This window comes from Nicotiana attenuata, chromosome 2 (genome assembly GCF_001879085.1).
Source record: "Nicotiana attenuata strain UT chromosome 2, NIATTr2, whole genome shotgun sequence".
Lineage (NCBI taxonomy): Eukaryota > Viridiplantae > Streptophyta > Magnoliopsida > Solanales > Solanaceae > Nicotiana > Nicotiana attenuata.
In genome coordinates, this window is record NC_031990.1 from 27,668,349 (window position 1) to 27,687,385 (window position 19,037).

At 42.1% G+C, this 19,037-nt stretch overlaps 1 protein-coding gene across 1 annotated transcript; it reads right to left on the reverse strand.

The window, feature by feature from the left end:
* LOC109205990 (uncharacterized protein At1g04910) lies at positions 2,679–18,503 on the reverse strand. The gene is made up of 10 exons (XM_019368759.1): positions 18,091–18,503; positions 17,289–17,378; positions 17,112–17,211; positions 16,960–17,021; positions 16,703–16,791; positions 5,129–5,249; positions 4,904–5,047; positions 4,446–4,780; positions 3,813–4,053; positions 2,679–3,166 (listed from the first exon to the last, which is right to left on the reverse strand). Exons 1-10 carry the CDS (start codon positions 18,427–18,429, stop codon positions 2,861–2,863), a joined length of 1,827 nt encoding a protein of 608 aa, XP_019224304.1. The 5' UTR covers positions 18,430–18,503; the 3' UTR covers positions 2,679–2,860.

The following is a 19,037-nucleotide window of genomic DNA, read 5'->3' on the forward strand; positions in this document are numbered from 1 at the left end:
ATGAGGATCTCGAACTAAAATCTGTCGATGATTGTAGACAGAGAAATGACTAGCCAAAATAAAAGAATCTATCCAGGCAGAATTAACTTCACTTGAAAAACATGAAGTCTTCGGACTAATAGTTTGAACACCTAAAGATATAAAGCAATAGGGTACAAATGAGTTTTTGTGCGAAAACGAAATGACAAAAATAAAGTCGTTAGATATATAGCGCGACTTGTGGCACAAGGCTTTTCGCAAAGGACTAACATTGATTATATGGAGACATATTTTCCTGTAGCGGATGCAATCACCTCCAGGTATCTCATTAATATGGCAATGCATGAAAAACTTGATACGCGTCTAATGGATGTTGTCATAGCCTATTTATATGGATCATTAGACAACAAATTTTTTATGAAAATACCTAGGGATTTAAAGTGCCTGGAGCATATAAAAGTTTTCGTGAAACTTGTTCAATAAAGCTTTAGAAATCCTTATACGGATTGAAACAATCAGGTCGTATATGGTACAATTTTGCCTGAGTGAATACCTGTTGAAAGAAGGGTACAAGAATGATCCAATTTGTTATAGTGTCTTTATAAAAAGGTCTGGATATGAATTTGTTACAATCACTGTGTATGTTGATGATTTAAATATCATTGGAACTCCTGGGGAGCTTCTAAAAGCAGTAAACTGTTTGAAGAAAGATCTTGGAAAGACAAGATTTTGTCTTAGTCTACAAATTGAGTATATGAAAGATGGATTATTTGTCCATAAATCAGTATACACCAAAAAGATCTTAAAGCGATTCTATATGGATAAAGCATATCCATTGAGTACACCGATGGTCGTGAGATCACTTGATATAAAGAAATATCCATTCCGACCTCATGAAAATGATGAAGAGCTTCTTGGTGTCGAAGTACCATATCTTAGTGCAATTGGGGCATTAATGTATCTGGCCAATAATTCCCGATCAGATATAGCTTTTTTCGGTAAGCTTGTTGGCAAGATTTAATTCTTCCCCAACACAAAGACAATGTAATGGTATTAAGCATATATTCAGATATCTCCGACGGACCATTGATATGGGTTTATTTTATTCAAATGAATCCAAGTCATCATTGATTGGTTATACAGATGCAGGATATTTGTCTGATCCACACAAAGGTCGATCTCAGATAGGCTATTTATTTACAAGTTGAGGTACAGCCATATCATGGCGTTCAACGAAACAAACAATGGTTGCTGCTTCTTCAAATCATGCAAATAATAGCCATTCACAAAGCAAGTCGAGAATGAGTTTGGTTGAGATAGATAACTCAACACATTCAGGAAACATGTGGTCTTTCTTCGGAAGGGAATATTCCAACAATAATGTATGAAGGCAATGTTGCATGCATAGCTCAACTGAAAGGAGGATACATCAAAGGAGATAGAGCAAAACATATTTCACCGAAATTCTTTTTCACTCATGATCTTCAAAAAGAATGGTGAAACAGATGATTCAACAAATTCGTTCAAGTGATAATTTGGCTGACTTGTTCACTAAGGCATTACCAACCTCAACATTTGAAAAGCTGATATACAAGATTGGAATGCGTTGTCTTTGAGACATTAAGTGATATTTTTGTCGGGGGGAGTAACTATGCGCTGCACTCTTTTCCCTTAACCAAGATTTTGTCCCACTGGGTTTTCCTGGTAAGGCTTTTAATGAGGCAGCACACAATGCGTATAACAAATAACTACGTGCTCTTTTCCTTTCAATTGAAATTTTATTTTTAACATGGACATCTAAGGAGGAGTGTTGAAAATAATAGTTATGGTGGCCCATGCTGAGCCCCATCATTTAATGTGTAGTAGCCTTTCCCCCACTATTTTATAATAGTGATTCTTCACTTTTTATGCCTATATAAAGGCTTTGTAAGATATGGGTAAATGCACACAGTTGAAGAAGAAAAGTTCTTTCTTCTTTCTGTCTCTGCTTTTTTATTTATGTTTTACTAAATTGCTTTTAATTATTTTATAACACTAAACAAGAAAATGGAGATTTTAACGTGCTAAGGCTTTATGCGCTTGCATATGTGATGTTACTATAGCTTTCATGCCATTTTATCACATCAAATGGGTTAATTAGTTTGCGTGGCGGATTACGAACAAAAATATCAACTCATCTGCAGGATCCTCCATTTTAAATAACTTACTGCAGATAGGAAGAAGAAACCACGCATGCACAGTGTAGAAACACACAGTCATGATGCTTTCCAACTTCCAATACATTTCACAAATAGTCAAAAGCCAGGAACTAATTTTCCACTCTCTCAATTATCTTAATATCTTGTGGTTGTTACTTCTTTCTTTTTGCTTCTCTACTACCGTATTTCTTTTTCAAAACTGCTGTGGTTTTTGCTTTCCTTGAGCCGAGGATAAATCGGAAACTGTCTCTCTACCTTCACAAGGTAGGGGTAAGATCTGCGTACATAATACCCTCCCCAGACTTCACTTGTGAGATTACACAATCAGGTGGCTCAAAGTTAAAGAAAGAGTTTATGGTAAAGTAAAGAAAAAGGAGTAGCTAGTCAAATTATCGTAAGCGTGTCAATATACAGAAAAAGTTTGAATTCTATTAATTGTGGTTTCACATTAACTAAGCGGCTTACACATCAATATATAGTTTGCAAACAACTCAACAAAGCTCATCTCAAAAAATTGTCACTGCATTAGAAATTAGAAGAATAACAAATGTACCATATAATGCTATAGAATATCAAGCCAAGTGCTTGATTCAAGTTTAAAATGAAGACATTATACATTTACAGTTACTTGTGAATTTTTTTTTCTTAAACTCAACTGACAATGGACCTATTTAACATAAGACCTAAGTGTTGCACATGCATTCCTTACATCGTGGATATCTATATACGCTCCTTCCAACAGGCCGTGAAAATACCCGTTTGGTTTGTCTCACTGCCTTCCTCACTCTTTGCTCAAATGTCCTCCAGTCTATTGTATTGTTCTTCACAAAGATATCAGCGAGTCTCCGTTTATTTGGCCGTATAGTAGCCATTTTACCTCCACCATAGTATACTCGAAAACCAGATATCAATGAGGAAAATTGGCTTCCCGAGTCTGTCATGGCAAACACATCTGCAGCGCTGCAGACTATGAAGTCCAATGCTGCTAGCTGCATAAAAGAGTGATATGTCAGTTCCAGTTACATGACTTAATTAATCCTCAAATCAAACACATGCGATGATTATGCTCACAGTTATTCTGCAGAAAGCTACAACTGAAGCTTAGCAACAAGGAACTGCATGCGTGATAAATACAGGTTCAAAGAAGATAAATTATATACGTTATAATGCCAAACAAGGTAAAATAATTATATACCTTATAATGCCAAACAAGGTAAAAAATTTGCAGAATACAAACACAAACATTTATATTGCTCTGCCAGCAGTTGTGATATTTTAATTTGCTTTCTTTCTACACCTTAAGTTTAGAGATTCACAATGCCGATTAAGTTCATTAAATTGTATCACCCTAAGAATTACATAGAACAACCTTTTCTGTATGTGTCAGCAATTTATATTATCAAATTGAAGTATATAACTTTGCTTTCTGATTCATTGTAATTTACTTCCTCTTCCCACCACCTCACATGTTGCATGTATTGGCTTTCTGTTTGCCAATATTATGCACGAAAGGAAATAGCTCTACTTTGAGAAACCAACTGATCGTGACTATCCATACCAAGCACATAAATTGTTTTTAATGTTATTCATTTGGTGCTAAATGTAACATAAATAAAAAGGATATTGCAATTTTACCTGAGATGAGAAATTCTTGAATGGTTCAATCTCGGCAGAGGAAAGTAAGCTTTCCTTTGTAACCAGATTAGGATACAATGTAGTCAAGGAGGCCAGTCTTGATTTCCCTCCATAGATATGTGCACCTGCCAAGTATATGCGTGTCTGCCGATTAAAACCAAGGGCAGCAACCATTAGCACCGTCTCTTCAGGCATTAAAGGACACAGTCCTTCAGCCTTTAGAGCTGCTGGGGAGGGCAACCTGAGCACATGTTTTTTCAGAGATCAATAAGTGAACCGAGGCTAGTTCTAATAAATTGAATGTTACAGCCTCAATAGCATGTCTCCAGAATTAGGTTCAGGTTATTTTGAATCAATGAAGAAAATATTATCACACATTTAAGACAAGCATGATTACAATTATCCAAAAGAGGTAATACAGAATTCTCCCTGCAACAAGAAGATGTGAACCTGATCCAGATGGTGAGAGATAATATGTAGCTTTAAGTAAGTTCAATACATTTTTTTGGTGTGCCTCTGGTGCAATTTTTGGCAATTAAAGATGCATACAACACTTTAGGACAAGCTCACAAGTTAGAATAAGCTTTTGGTTATGCAAGTACAGGGATTCAGCAAGACTTCTACATAACATACTTCTTGGTCTTCTTAAGCTCCACCAATGCAGGGAAATGGATTTCACGATATGCTTCCAGTTCATTTCTTTCTTCTTCACCCCCACCATATTCACAGAGGGAATGAGCCACCATGTCAATTTCAAACCTCAGATGCAAAGCTAAATATCTCGCAACTTTTCCTCCACGATTTCGTTCACCCTTCATCATTGACTTTGAAAAGGAGCCCACTAGGTGACGATCCAAGGGTCCCAAGCGTGTAACATTCTGACGCATTCTTCGAATAAGTAAAGCTCCGGTTTCTTGTATCTTTGGAACAAATTTCAGAGCATGAAAATTACATCTGCATCGAAGTCTCTAGATGAAGTCCCCAAATTAGGAACCAAGGTAGAAATTATGGAATCAGACTAGATAAAAAGGATAACATAAATAACTAATAAATCAACAAGGAACCCTAATTTCAAGTTTTGACACATTTACCTGCACTTGAAATGGTAACGGGTCAGATGCCAAGCGATTCCCAAATCCAAGAAAATGGACAACTCTGTTTTTATGCAAAATTGGAAGAATATATTTCTTATAGAAACTTGGCTTTGCTTCTTTTACAATATCTGCATCTGTCACCTGCATTTATTTCCAGATAATAAGAAACTAATTTCCTAACATGATCATAAGCAAAATGATTGATTTAGATGAAAATCATACCAAACTGCCAATGGCCTCAAGATCTAATGACTGTAACTCCTGAGGAAGTTCTCTAACTATAGGGATATCAGGTTTCAGGTAGTCGATGAAATGCTCCTCCTGGTAGATATCGCCAAACTGGCTACGAAGATATAGATCTCATCTATCAATCTTCAATTTAAGGATATAACAAGGTATCAAATGTTTCAAATTATCAAGAGAAAGGAACAAGTTTGAAGGACATAAAACAGACAGAAGGCAAATAAAAATCTTAGTAAATTTTTCAATTTCTATTTGATGAAGCACGTGCTAAAAGTTACTGAATGCAAAACATCCAAGATAACACCATATATAAATATTTGGAGGGGGCATAATTAGTTACAAATGAAAGGGGGTTTAAACAGTAGCAAAAAAATGCAAACAAAGAAGGTTATTTAGCTGAAACTTCACCGCATATTGGAAAAGAGTTTAAAAAAAAAAAACTTAAGTGAACAAACTTTCAATTTAAAAATGCGGATGTATGACAAATTATTAGAGTAGATACCAGAAAATGACAACCGGATGATGATACAAGCAGCTCTTAAAGATACGCAGCAAAAGGAAAGCCAAGCAAACCTTTGGGACAACCAGAAAGTCTTGGAAAACTTATGTAGTTTAGTGTGACGACCCAAAGGGTCATCACCTATTTTCTCCTTCATTCCGTGCTTCCGAGGCCTTGAAAACCTCATTTTTACTTGCCTCGATTTGCGTGCGCAGTCCGGGCACGTAGCCGGAAAGCTTATATGCTAAATTCTGTGAAAAAAATTTCAAAATGTGGCTTTAAAATGATTAAAGTTGACTTTGGTCAATATTTTTGGTAAACGGACCCGGACACGTGATTTGACGGTCCCGGAGGGTCCGTAGAAAATATGGGACTCGGGCATATGCCCGGAGTCGAATTCCGAGGTCTAGAGCCCGAGAAATGAATTTTTCTGTGAAATTGTTAAGGAAATTGAAAATGGAAATTTATTAAAAAACTGTGGTATCGGGCTCGTATTTTGGTTCCGACGCCCGATACAAGTCTTATATATGGTTTAAGCGCTTTCTGTGAAGTTTGGTTGAAATCGGATGTCATTTGACGTGTCTCGGACCTAAAACTCTAAGTTTGAAAGTTTATGAAGTTAGAATGAAAAATGATGATATTGAGGTTTGATTCATTGATTTTGATGTTGTTTTGGCGATTTGATCGCTCGGTTAAGTTCGTATGAGGTTGTTTAGTTAGTGTGTGAGTTTGGTTAGGAGCCCCGAGGGCTCGTGGGTGTTTCGGAGGTATCCCGGGGTGTTTTGCACTTAGGAGGTGTAGCAGATTTTTCTGCAATTTTTGCACAGCAAACCTCTTCTTCGCGATCGTGGACTGCATCTCACGTTCGCATACCTTTGGGCCTTCTCTTCTCCGCGTTCGCGGAACAGCCCCCGCGTTCGCGGAATTCCAGCCCTTCCTCAACCGCGATCGCACCCTCCCTTGTGCGTTCGCGTAAGCCAACCCAGTACCCCCACCAGTTTTCCCTTCGCGTTCGCATCACCCTAATCGCAAACGCGTTGCACCCAGCTTCCCCTTCATCGCGAACGCGAGCCCTGCGTCGCGAACGCATAGAGTAAAGTTGTTCAGTGATTTTTTTTAAAAAACCAGAAACAGTACATATGGGATTTTTCAAAAAAAACTCACGAGCTCTCTTCTCTCCCAAGCTTTAGGAAGCCATTGAAGCCCCCATCCTTCAAGACCATTTGGGTAAGTAATTTCCTACTTATTTCCTTCATTATCTTTCATTAATTAGTAAGTTTCCAAGCTTAAATCACATAGATTAGGGTGTAAATTGGGGGAATTGGGTAGAACTAGGGCTTTTCAATTTTCTTTGATTTAGACCTCGTTTTGGGGTCGAATTTGAAAACAAATTGTATATTCGGGCTCGTGGGGTAATGGATGATATGAATTTGGTTCGAACCTCGTGTTTTGACCAAACGGGCCCGGAGTCGATTTTTGGAATTTTGGGAATAAAGCTTAGAAATTCATATTTAGGCATTGGGTTTAGTTTGTTTAGCTATTATTAATATTGTAAAGTCATTATTTCATAGATTTGACTGAGTTGGAGCCGAATTCGAGGGGTAAAGCTATACTAGAGGCTTGAGTTGATTTTGGAGCATTTGAAGTAAGTGTTTGATCTAACTTTGGCTTGAGAGAATAGGATTAGAATATTATTTGTTAATTGCTAAATGTTGAGTACGGTGTATAGGCATGGTGACGAGTATCTAACTATCTATACACCGGTGTCTAGCATGACCGTGAGTCCTTATTTGTGCTTATTTGGGATTCGGTAGTGACTCTTCCTTGTTAATAGATGGGTTCTATATGATATGAAGAGAATGAGAAGGAAATATGATTGTAAACTCTTTGGAGCGTTGGCTCGACTTTTGACTTGATTAAAAAGTAAGAAATGAACGTAAGAGAAAGAGATGTGATTATTCCCTTGCCGGGACGTGTAAGTTATTGTTGTTGTTCCCTTGCCGGGAATTAACTGCTCAGTCGTGTTCTCCCTTGCCGGGAAACTATTATATTCTATGAATTGGGATCGCGTGGCACGCCGACCACATTATATATTATGAAATGGGATCGTGTGGCACGCCGACCACTTATATATTATGAAATGGGATCGTGTGGCACGCCGACCACTTATATATCATGAAATGGGATCGTGTGGCACGCCGACCACGTATTCTGTGTTAGAAGAGATTAGTTGTAGTTTTCCTTATTTATTCCTACCGTTCTATTTTATCTGTTATCCCCAAAAGCATGTTCCCCTCCCAGTCTTAATTATTACTTTCCGCTGTTATTTTTGTAGTGTTTGTATATATATATCTGCACAGGTTGATTGGTAGTCCTGTCTAGCCTCGTCACTACTTCGCCGGGGTTAGGCCAGGCACTTACCAGCACATGGGGTCGGTTGTGCTGATGCTACACTCTGTGCATCTTTTTGCACAGATCACAGTACCGGAGCAGGAGCTTTTGGACAGCAGTAGGAGCATTGGGAGCTGACTTCAGTCCAGAGATTCCCGAGGTAGCCTTGCTGACGTCCGCAAGGCCCGGAGTCTCTCTTATCCTTATTTTTCGTTTGATTTCCTTTGTATCCGATCAGACAGTACTGTGTTTTTATTCAGACTTTGTATTTAGCATTCTGTAGAAGTTCGTGAGTTAGTGACACCAGATCTGGGTAGAGATGTATTTGAGCTTCCGCACTTGGTTTCAGTTATTTATGTTTTGAGACTTCCGCTTTTATATTAATTGTCTCGTCTTTCTTTATATTGTTGATGTTGTCAAGAGAGGTATTTAATTGGCTTGCCTAGCTCCTATTAGTAGGCGCGACTCCCGAAAGTGGGAAATCCGGGTCGTGACAAGTTGGTATCAGAGCTCTAGGTTACATAGGTCTCACAACTCACGGACAAACTTAGTAGAGTCTGAGGGATCGGTACGGATACGTCTGTATTTATCCCCCAGAGGCTACGGAGTTAGGAAAATTTCACTTTTGTTCCTTCTTGTCGTGCGATTCTGTTTCTCAAATACTGATTGTCTTTCTACTATGTTCTTTCGCAGATGGCGAGAACACGTGCTTCCTCTTCTACTGCGCAGCAGCCCGAGCCCCCAGCAGCAGTCCCTACGAGGGGCAGAGGGCGAGGCCGAGGCCGTGCCAGAGGCCGACGCAGGGGCAGAGCTCAGCCCCGAGCAGCAGTCCCAGAGGTGGAGCCTCATGCTAATTATGATGAGGAGGTTCCAGCCCCAGCAGCTCCGGTGGGCCCAGCTAAGGTCCCAGAGGGGTTCATAGCCACCCCAGTTCTTCAAGACGCTCTGGTCAGATTGGAAGGCTTTGTGGAGAGCGTCACTAGAGCGGGTTTGCTTCCAGTAGCACCAGCCACTTCTCAGGCTGGAGGAGGAGTTCAGACTCCTGCTACACGTACTCCGGAGCAGGTAGCTCCCCGGGCTCAGGTTCCAGTGGTTCAGCCAGCTGTGGCAGTTCAGCCGGGTATTGTGACTCAGACCGGCGATGGAGCGGCTATGTCCTCAGATGCTTTGTGGAGGCTTGATAGGTTCTCCAAGCTCTTCACCACCACATTCAGCGGTACTTCTTTAGAGGATCCACAGGATTTCTTATTTAGCTGTCATGAGATCCTTCGGACTATGGGTATTGTGGAGACCAATGGGGTCGACTTCGCCACTTTTCGACTAGCAGGATCCGCCAAGACTTGGTGGAGGGACTATTGTTTATCCAGACCAGCAGGGTCGCCATCATTGACTTGGGACCAGTTTGCAGAGTTATTTTTGGAGAAGTTTCTCCCAGTTACTCAGCGAGAGGCTCTTCGCAGGCAGTTCGAGCGTCTCCAGCAAGGCTCTATGACAGTCACTCAGTATGAGACTCGGTTCATTGATCTAGCACGCCATGCTATTGTTATACTCCCCACCGAGAGAGAGGGTGCGGAGGTTTATTGATGGGTTGATTCAGCCGATCCGTCTCCAGATGGCTATGGGAACCGAGAGTGAGATTTCTTTTCAGGAGGCGGCCAATGCGGCCCGTAGAGTTGAGATGGCTCTTGCACGGGGAGGTGGTCATGGGTCAGATAAGAGACCCCGTCATGCAGGTAGATTCAGTGGTACCTCGTCTGGAGGTGGGGATTCTTATGGTAGAGGCCATCCTCCGAGGCCCTTTCAATCAGCCCTTCAGGTCTCACATGGTACTTCAGGTGGTCGTGGCTCTCAGCTGCAGTCTTCTGACCAGCAGCTTTTCAGTTCACCCTCAGCACCTATCAGCGCACCACCACTCCGCTATTCTCAGCAGCCGAGGGCTTGTTACACGTGTGGCGACACGAGGCACATTGCTAGGTTTTGCCCTCGAGCTTCGGACAGCTCTCAACAGCAGGGTCCTCGCCCTATGATTCAGGCATCAGGTGATCCACAGGCCGCCCAGCCAGCTAGAGGCGGGGGTAGAGGCCATAGAGGTGGAGGTAGGGACCATAGAGGTGGAGCTCAAACCGCCAGAGGTAGAGGCCAGCCAGCAGCCGATCGTCCCCCAGAGATATGATTCAGGGAGGTGGGGCCCAGCCCCGGTGTTATGCTCTCCCAGCCAGGCCAGACGCTGAGTCTTCAGATGCAGTTATTACAGGTACTATTCTGGGGTCTGTGATAGGGATGCTTCAGTGTTATTTGACCCTGGGACTACGTATTCATATGTGTCGTCCTATTTTGCACCCTACCTGACTATGCCTAGTGATGCTTTGGGTATTCCTGTTTATGTATCTACACCGGTGGGTGATTCTATAGTGGTCGACCGAGTTCATCGTTCCTGTGTGGTAGTGTTTGAGGGTCTCGAGACCCGTGTTGATTTATTGCTCTTAGACATGGTGGATTTCGACATTATATTAGGGATGCTATCTTGGATTGTCACGCCAAGACCGTGACCTTGGCTTTGCCAGATTTGCCCCGATTGGAGTGGAGAGGGACCCCGGGTCATGCCACCCGCAGTGTTATTTCATATGTGAAGGCTCGACGCAGGGTCGAGAAGGGGTGTTTAGCTTATCTGGCGTATGTTCGCGATTCCAGCGCAGAGGTCCCTCCTATTGATTCTGTTCCTATTGTTCGGGAGTTCCCCGAGATTTTCCCTTCAGACCTGCCGGGTATGCCGCCCGACAGGGATATTGATTTCTGTATTGATCTGGCTCCGGGCACCCAGCCCATTTCCATTCTGCCGTATCGCATGGCCCCGCCAGAGTTGAAAGAGTTAAAGGATCAGTTGCAGGACTTGTTGGAGAAGGGTTTCATTAGACCCAGTGTTTCTCCTTGGGGTGCGCCGGTGTTATTTGTGAAGAAAAAGGATGGTTCGATGAGGATGTGCATTGATTACCGGCAATTGAACAAACTGACGATTAAGAACAAGTATCCACTGCCGAGGATTGATGATTTGTTTGACCAGCTTCAGGGTGCAAAGGTGTTTTCAAAGATAGACTTGAGATCTGGCTACCATCAGCTGAGGATTAGGGCGTCTGATGTCCCTAAGACAGCGTTCCGCACTCGGTATGGGCATTATGAGTTTTTGGTCATGTCATTTGGGTTGACCAACGCCCCAGCAGCATTTATGGAGTTGATGAACCGAGTGTTCAGGCCTTACTTGGACTTGTTTGTGATAGTCTTCATTGATGATATTCTGGTGTACTCCCGCAAGCCAGGGGGAGCACGAGCAGCACCTCAGAGTGGTTCTTCAGACTCTGAAGGATAGCCAGTTATATGCTAAGTTCTCGAAGTGCGGGTACTGGTTGAGTTCGGTTGCATTTCTGGGTCACGTCGTATCAGCAGAGGGTATTCAGGTGGGACCCGAAGAAGATTGAGGCAGTCAAGAACTGGCCTCGACCAGCATCAGCTACTGAGATTCGGAGTTTCTTGGGGTTAGCAGGTTATTATCGCCGGTTCATGGAGGGATTTTCTTCTATTGCAGCCCCGATGACCAGATTGACCCAGAAGGGTGCCTAGTTCAGATGGTCAGATGAGTTTGAGGCGAGCTTTCAGAAGCTCAAGACAGCTCTGACTATGGCACCGATATTGGTTTTGCCCACAAGCTCAGGGCCTTATACAGTTTATTGTGATGCTTCCCGTATTGGGCTTGGTGCAGTATTGATGCAGGATGGCAGAGTCATTGCTTATGCTTTGAGGCAGTTGAAGATCCACGAAAAGAATTATCCGGTTCATGATCTAGAGTTGGCAGCCATTGTTCATGCTTTGAAGATTTGGAGGCATTACCTATATGGTGTGAGGTGTACACTGATCACAAGAGTCTCCAATACCTGTTCAAGCAGGAGGAGTTAAATGTGAGGCAGAGGAGATGGTTGGAGTTGTTGAATGATTATAATGTTACTATTTTGTATCACCCGGGGAGAGCCAATGTGGTGGCCGATGCATTGAGTAGGAAGTCCGCCAGCATGGGTAGTCTTGCTTATATTCCGGTCAGCCAGAGACCGCTCGCCTTGGATATTCAGGCCTTGGCCAATCGATTTGTGAGGTTGGACATTTCTGAGCCTAGCAGAGTGTTAGCTTGCACGGTCGCTCATTCTTCATTATTGGAGCGTATCCGTGATCGGCAGTTTGATGATCCCCATTTGTGTGTCCTGAGAGACACGGTTCAGCGTGGAGGTGCCACGAGGGTAACCTTAGATGATGATGGTGTTTTGAGATTGCAGGGGCGAGTTTGTGTGCCCAATGTCGATGGGATTCGAGAGTTGATCTTAGCGGAGGCCCATAGTTCTGGGTATTCTATTCACCCGGGCACCGCGAAGATGTATCAAGACTTGCGGCAGCATTATTGGTGGCGTAGGATGAAGAAAGATATTGTTGCATATGTGGCTCGATGTTTGAACTGTCAGCAGGTTAAGTATGAGCATCAGAGGCCTGGTGGTTTATTTCAGAGGATTGAGCTTCCCGAGTGGAAGTGGGAGAGGATTACCATGGATTTCGTTACTGGACTTCCGTTGACTCGGAGTAAGTTCGACTCGATATGGGTTATTGTTGATAGGCTGACCAAGTCAGCGCATTTCATTCCTGTAGCAGTCTCCTATTCATCCGAGAGGTTAGCTGAGATTTATATCCGGGAGATTGTTCGCCTTCATGGTGTGCCGGCATCTATCATTTCGGATCGGGGTACGCAGTTTACCTCGTGTTTCTGGGGTGCAGTTCAGCGAGAGTTGGGCACACGGGTTGAGTTGAGCACAGCGTTCCATCCTCAGACGGACGGCCAGTCCGAGAGGACTATTCAGATATTGGAGGATATGCTCCGAGCCTGTGTCAATGAGTTTGGAGGCTCGTGGGACCAGTTTTTGCCTTTAGCAGAGTTCGCCTACAACAACAGCTACCAGTCCAGCATTCAGATGGCTCCATATGAGGCGTTGTATGGTAGGGGATGTCGGTCTCCAGTCGGATGGTTTGAGCCGGGAGAGGCTCGGTTATTGGGTACAGATTTAGTTCAGGAGGCCTTGGATAAGGTCAAGAACATTCAGGACAGGCTTCGTTCGGCTCAATTGCGACAAAAGAGTTATGCAGATCGTAAGGTTCGGAATGTGGCTTTCATGGTTGGTGAACGGGTCTTGCTCCGAGTGTCGCCTATGAAGGGCGTGATGAGATTTGGGAAGAAGGGCAAGCTTAGCCCTAGGTTCATTGGTCCATTTGAGATTCTCGATCGAGTGGGAGAGGTGGCTTACAGACTTGCCTTGCCGCCCAGCTTGTCAGTCGTGCATCTAGTGTTTCATGTGTCCATGCTTCGGAGGTATCACGGCGATCCAGCCCACGTGTTAGATTTCAGCACTGTCCAGTTAGACAAGGATCTGTCTTATGAGGAGGAGCCGGTAGCTATTCTAGACCGGCAGGTTCGACAGTTGAGGTCGAAGAGTTTTCCTTCAGTGCGTGTCCAGGGGAGAGGTCAACCTCCTGAGGCATCGACTTGGGAGTCCGAGTCTGATATGCGGAGCCGTTATCCTCATCTATTTCCCGACTCGGGTACTTCTTTCTTTTGTCCGTTCGAGGACGAACGGTTGTTTTAGAGGTGGAGAATGTGACGACCCAAAAGGTCATCACCTATTTTCTCCTTCATTCCGTGCTTTCGATGCCTTGAAAACCTCATTTTTACTTGTCTCGATTTGCGTGCGCAGTCCGGGCGCGTAGCCAGAAAGCTTATATGTTAAATTCTGTGAAAAAATTTCAAAATGTGGCTTTAAAACGATTAAAGTTGACTTTGGTCAATATTTTTGGTAAACGGACCCGGACACGTGATTTGACGGTCCCGGAAGGTCCGTAGAAAAATATGGGACTCGGACATATGGACGGAGTCGAATTCCGAGGTCTAGAGCCCGAGAAATGAATTTTTCTGTGAAATTGTTAAGGAAATTGGAAATGGAAATTTATTAAAAAACGGTGGTATCGGGCTCGTATTTTGGTTCCGACGCCCGGTACAAGTCTTATATATGGTTTAAGCGCTTTCTGTGAAGTTTGGTTGAAATCGAATGTCATTTGACGTGTCTCGGACCTAAAACTCTAAGTTTGAAAGTTTATGAAGTTAGAATGAAAAATGATGATATTGAGGTTTGATTCATTGATTTTGATGTTGTTTTGGCGATTTGATCGCTCGGTTAAGTTCGTATGAGGTTGTTTAGTTAGTGTGTGAGTTTGGTTAGGAGCCCCGAGGGCTCGGGGGTGTTTCGGAGGTGTCCCGGGATGTTTTGCACTTAGGAGGTGTAGCAAATTTTTCTACAATTTTTGCACAGCAAACCTCTTCTTCGCGATCGCGGACTGCATCCCGCGTTCGCATACCTTTGGGCCTTCTCTTCTCCGCGTTCGCGGAACAGCCCCCGCGTTCGCGGAGTTCCAGCCCTTCCTCAACCGCGATCGCACCCTCCCTTGTGCAATCGCGTAAGCCAACCCAGTACCCCCACCAGTTTTCCCTTCGCGTTCGCATCACCCTAATCGCGAACGCGTTGCACCCAGCTTCCCCTTCATCGCGAACGCGACCCCTGTGTCGCGAACGCATAGAGTAAAGTGTTCAGTGATTTTTTTNTTAGGAAGCCATTGAAGCCCCCATCCTTCTAAGACCACTTGGGTAAGTAATTTCCTACTTATTTCCTTCATTATCCTTCATTAATTAGTAAGTTTCCAAGCTTAAATCACATAGATTAGGGTGTAAATTGGGGGAATTGGGTAGAACTAGGGCTTTTCAATTTTCTTTGATTTAGACCTCGTTTTGGGGTCGAATTTGAAAACAAATTGTATATTCGGGCTCATGGGGGAATGGGTGATATGAATTTGGTTCGAACCTCGTGTTTTGACCAAACGGGCCCGGGGTCGATTTTTGGAATTTTGGGAAGAAAGCTTAGAAATTCATATTTAGGCATTGGGTTTAGTTTGTTTAGCTATTATTAATATTGTAAAGTCATTATTTCATAGATTTGACTGAGTTGGAGCCGAATTCGAGGGGTAAAGTTATACTAGAGGCTTGAGTTGATTTTGGAGCATTTGAGGTAAGTGTTTGATCTAACTTTGGCTTGAGGGAATAGGATTAGAATATTATTTGTTAATTGCTAAATGTTGAGTACGGTGTATAGGCATGGTGACGAGTATCTATACACCGGTGTCTAGCATGACCGCGAGTCCTTATTTGTGCTTATTTGGGATTCGGTAGTGACTCTTCCTTGTTAATAGATGGGTTCTATATGATATGAAGAGAATGAGAAGAAAATATGATTGTAAACTCTTTGGAGCGTTGGCTCGACTTTTGACTTGATTAAAAAGTAAGAAATGAACGTAAGAGAAAGAGATGTGATTATTCCCTTGCCGGGACGTGTAAGTTATTGTTGTTGTTCCCTTGCTTGGAATTAACTGCTTAGTCGTGTTCTCCCTTGCCGGGAAACTATTATATTCTATGAATTGGGATCGTGTGGCACGCCGACCACATTATATATTATGAAATGGGATCGTGTGGCACGCCGACCACTTATATATCATGAAATGGGATCGTGTGGCACGCCGACCACGTATTCTGTGTTAGAAGAGATTAGTTGTAGTTTTCCTTATTTATTCCTACCGTTCTATTTTATCTGTTATCCCCAAAAGCATGTTCCCCTCCCAGTCTCAATTATTACTTTCCGCTGTTATTTTTGTAGTGTTTGTATAATATATCTGCACAGGTTGATTGGTAGTCCTGTCTAGCCTCGTCACTACTTCGCCGGGGTTAGGCCAGGCACTTACCAGCACATGGGGTCGGTTTTGCTGATGCTACACACTGTGCATCTTTTTGCATAGATCACAGTACCGGAGCAGGAGCTTTTGGACAGCAGTAGGAGCATTGGGAGTTGACTTCAGTCCAGAGATTCCCGAGGTAGCCTTGCTGACGTTCGCATGGCCCGGAGTCTCTCTTATCCTTGTTTTTCGTTTGATTTCCTTTGTATCCGATCAGACAGTACTGTGTTTTTATTCGGACTTTGTATTTAGCATTCTGTAGAAGTTCGTGAGTTAGTGACACCAGATATGGGTAGAGATGTATTTGAGCTTCCGCACTTGGTTTCAGTTATTTATGTTTTGAGACTTCCGCTTTTATATTAATTGTCTCGTCTTTCTTTATATTGTTGATGTTGTCAAGAGAGGTATTAAATTAATTGGCTTGCCTAGCTCCTATTAGTAGACGCCATCACGACTCCCGAAAGTGGGAAATCCGGGTCGTGACATTTAGACAAGAGAGAAATCAATGCTAAATCACAAATTTTCAATTACTGAGTTCAAGAATTCCAAGATAAGGGCAGTTCAAATAATTTACTAGTTATGACAAGAAAATGAAATACTATTCAACTAGCACGTATTTCAAGTGAAGAACAAGAATTGACAAGTGTGGAAGTACACAATAGTATATGGAAGACGTGGTGAATCTGTAAATGAAATTTTCAGTATTGACTGTCACATATTGTTCTCATAATATTCGCAATCCTTATTTTACAATAGGAAAAGGAAAGAGATAAGTGAAAATGACGGCAAGTAGTAAGTTTCACCTCACATCTCTCCATACGCTACTGTACAGAAATTTGGGAAGAACCAAGGTTGCATCAAGTAATCTTGCAACAGCGACAGCATTGCAGACCTGTTGTGCAAGAAAAAAAATATATCAGTTAAGAAAAAGAGACCACAGTTTTCTTATAATATTATTAGTGCTGAGCCTTTTTCTTTTGCTTGGCAAACTAAACTAAAGAAATACAGGTTATCAAGCAGATGGAAAAAATTTTATGTCAAAGCAGAAGACATAACTTACAGCTACTCGCTGTTGATTTATCCCACCATTTGCAGTGACCATAATGTAACCATTTTTCCCCTCTGAAAATTTCATTATGACCCGCATAAGAAGCAAGTAACTACAAGCAATGTGACAAGCATGAAGAGAGACAGAGAGAGCAAGAGAGAGACCACTAGGTTGCAAGTCACGCTGCTCAGCACAAGGTTTCCAAGAGGAAGCAACAAAATAGGGTTCAGCCCACAAATCTTTCGGCTCGGGTTTATTCTGTCCCTAAAGTCAGCAAGCTCACATTTTAAAGTAAGATCAACTATTAGATCTAATCACTTCCTTCTAGAAACAAAAAGTACCTCAGCTAAGGCATGCGCAGCCTTCGCCAGCAATCGTGCATAAATTGTTTTCTGCGGCTTTCTCGCTTTGCCAAGCCTTACCAGTTCTTCCTACATAATCAATAAAAACATTAACTCCATGTGTAGCTAACTAGCAAAAAGTATTCCAGCACAAATGAATCTCCCCATACTTCAACAATAAACTAAGCCTCATTCCTAAACTAGTTAGTGTCAGCTATATGAATCCTCTATATCCGTCCGGTCTATTTGCCCCTATTTCATTCCAACACAAAATAGTTTAAAAATATAGAAAGATAATTGGAAGGCACTTCATAGTTTGCTAGAGAAGTAACATGTACATATAGTTGCTGAACATCTCAAGATTCATTTTTTCAACTTCAGAGCTAAAGTATGTGATCATGCCAGAATATAAGAATCCTATCTTTAGGTGGATCCAGAATTTGAGTTTATGGGTTCTGGATTCTGGAAAAGGCATATTACTGGGTTCTGGATAAACTATTTATGCATATTAATTGGATTTCTTAAAATAAATATAGTAATTTGGCCAAAGCTTCTGGGTTTTGTCGAAGCTGTGATTAGAACTCTACCTCCGCATTATTTATTCTTTATTATTAAAAACATCAGCTATATATATTGTTTTTTTATCAAGGATTAAACACATAATTATTCCAAGCCTAAAGTCCAAATTCTCAAAATTCTTTTGCACAACCCAGCTTTCATAACTTACCACGTTTCAATATTTATACATTTTCAAAGACATTTCAACAATCTCAATTGATAATAAAGACAGATTGAAACATACCCGAATGAATAAAGTGGAGGAATTGGCTTTCAAGAACCTAAACTCAACCCCAGGAGACCGACCCGATTTCTGGATCCGGCAAAGCATCCACCAATTGGCCAACACAAAAGCGATCATAAATAGAGCCAATCCCACAGTTGCAATATTCTGAGAGAATGGTTTCTTCTTCCGCATCTTTTTCGACCCGAACGTGAAACCCAGCAACCCGTTAAAGGAGTTATTCCTATGACGCGGATTCAGGGGGTCAACCCGATCCGGAGTCGGAACGCTGCTGGGTTGTTCGTTATCGTCGTAGGATGATTCTGAGAAATTAGAAGTAGAATTGGTTCGAGAAGCCATGGGAAGTGTTTTTATGTTTTAATTTTCTTTTTTTTTTTTGGGGGGGGATATTCTCGAAATTAACGGTTTTAGGACAAGGTGAGCGTAAAAAACGTCAGGTCTTGATGTTGCGAGTCTTTGGGTCCGTACTTACGTTTGGTGCAAGAAAAGTGTCAAATTAGAGTGTGTGCGCGGTAGGGAAAATATTTTTCGGAAAATGTTTTTTTAATTTTTTTATATTTGGTTTGAAAAATGTTTTTTTAATTTTTTCATGTTTGGTTGGTTTAAATGTTTCCTTATCAAAAGAAGAGAAAATATTTTTCAAAACTCCTTTTCAACCTTCTCCACCCTCACCAACCCACCCCATCCCCTCTTTCCAAAAAAAGACTTTATTTTTTCCAAATTTCAGTTTTTCTGTTACCACCCATCCTACTACTCATCCATCCCACCCCCACCCCCACCCTAAAAAAATATTACTATTTTTTTTATCTTAATTTTTTTTTTTTTTTGCAATTTCAAATTTCTGTTTTTTCGTTTTTCTGCACCACCCTCCACCCACCCCAACCCCCCTCACTTGCCTCCACTCGCACTAAAAAGTTTTTTTACTTTTTTTTGTAATTTAAATTTTT

Bases quoted from the DNA above. Each gene is read 5' to 3' on its own strand.
- LOC109205990 (XM_019368759.1), bottom strand. From the start codon at position 18,429: ATGGCTTCTCGAACCAATTCTACTTCTAATTTCTCAGAATCATCCTAC. The intron at 17,379-18,090 runs GTATGTTTCAAT...TTGATTATGTAG, and splicing joins CCTCCACTTTATTCATTCGG to GAAGAACTGGTAAGGCTTGG. The intron at 4,781-4,903 runs GTAAATGTGTCA...GACTTCATCTAG, and splicing joins CGTTACCATTTCAAGTGCAG to AGACTTCGATGCAGATGTAA.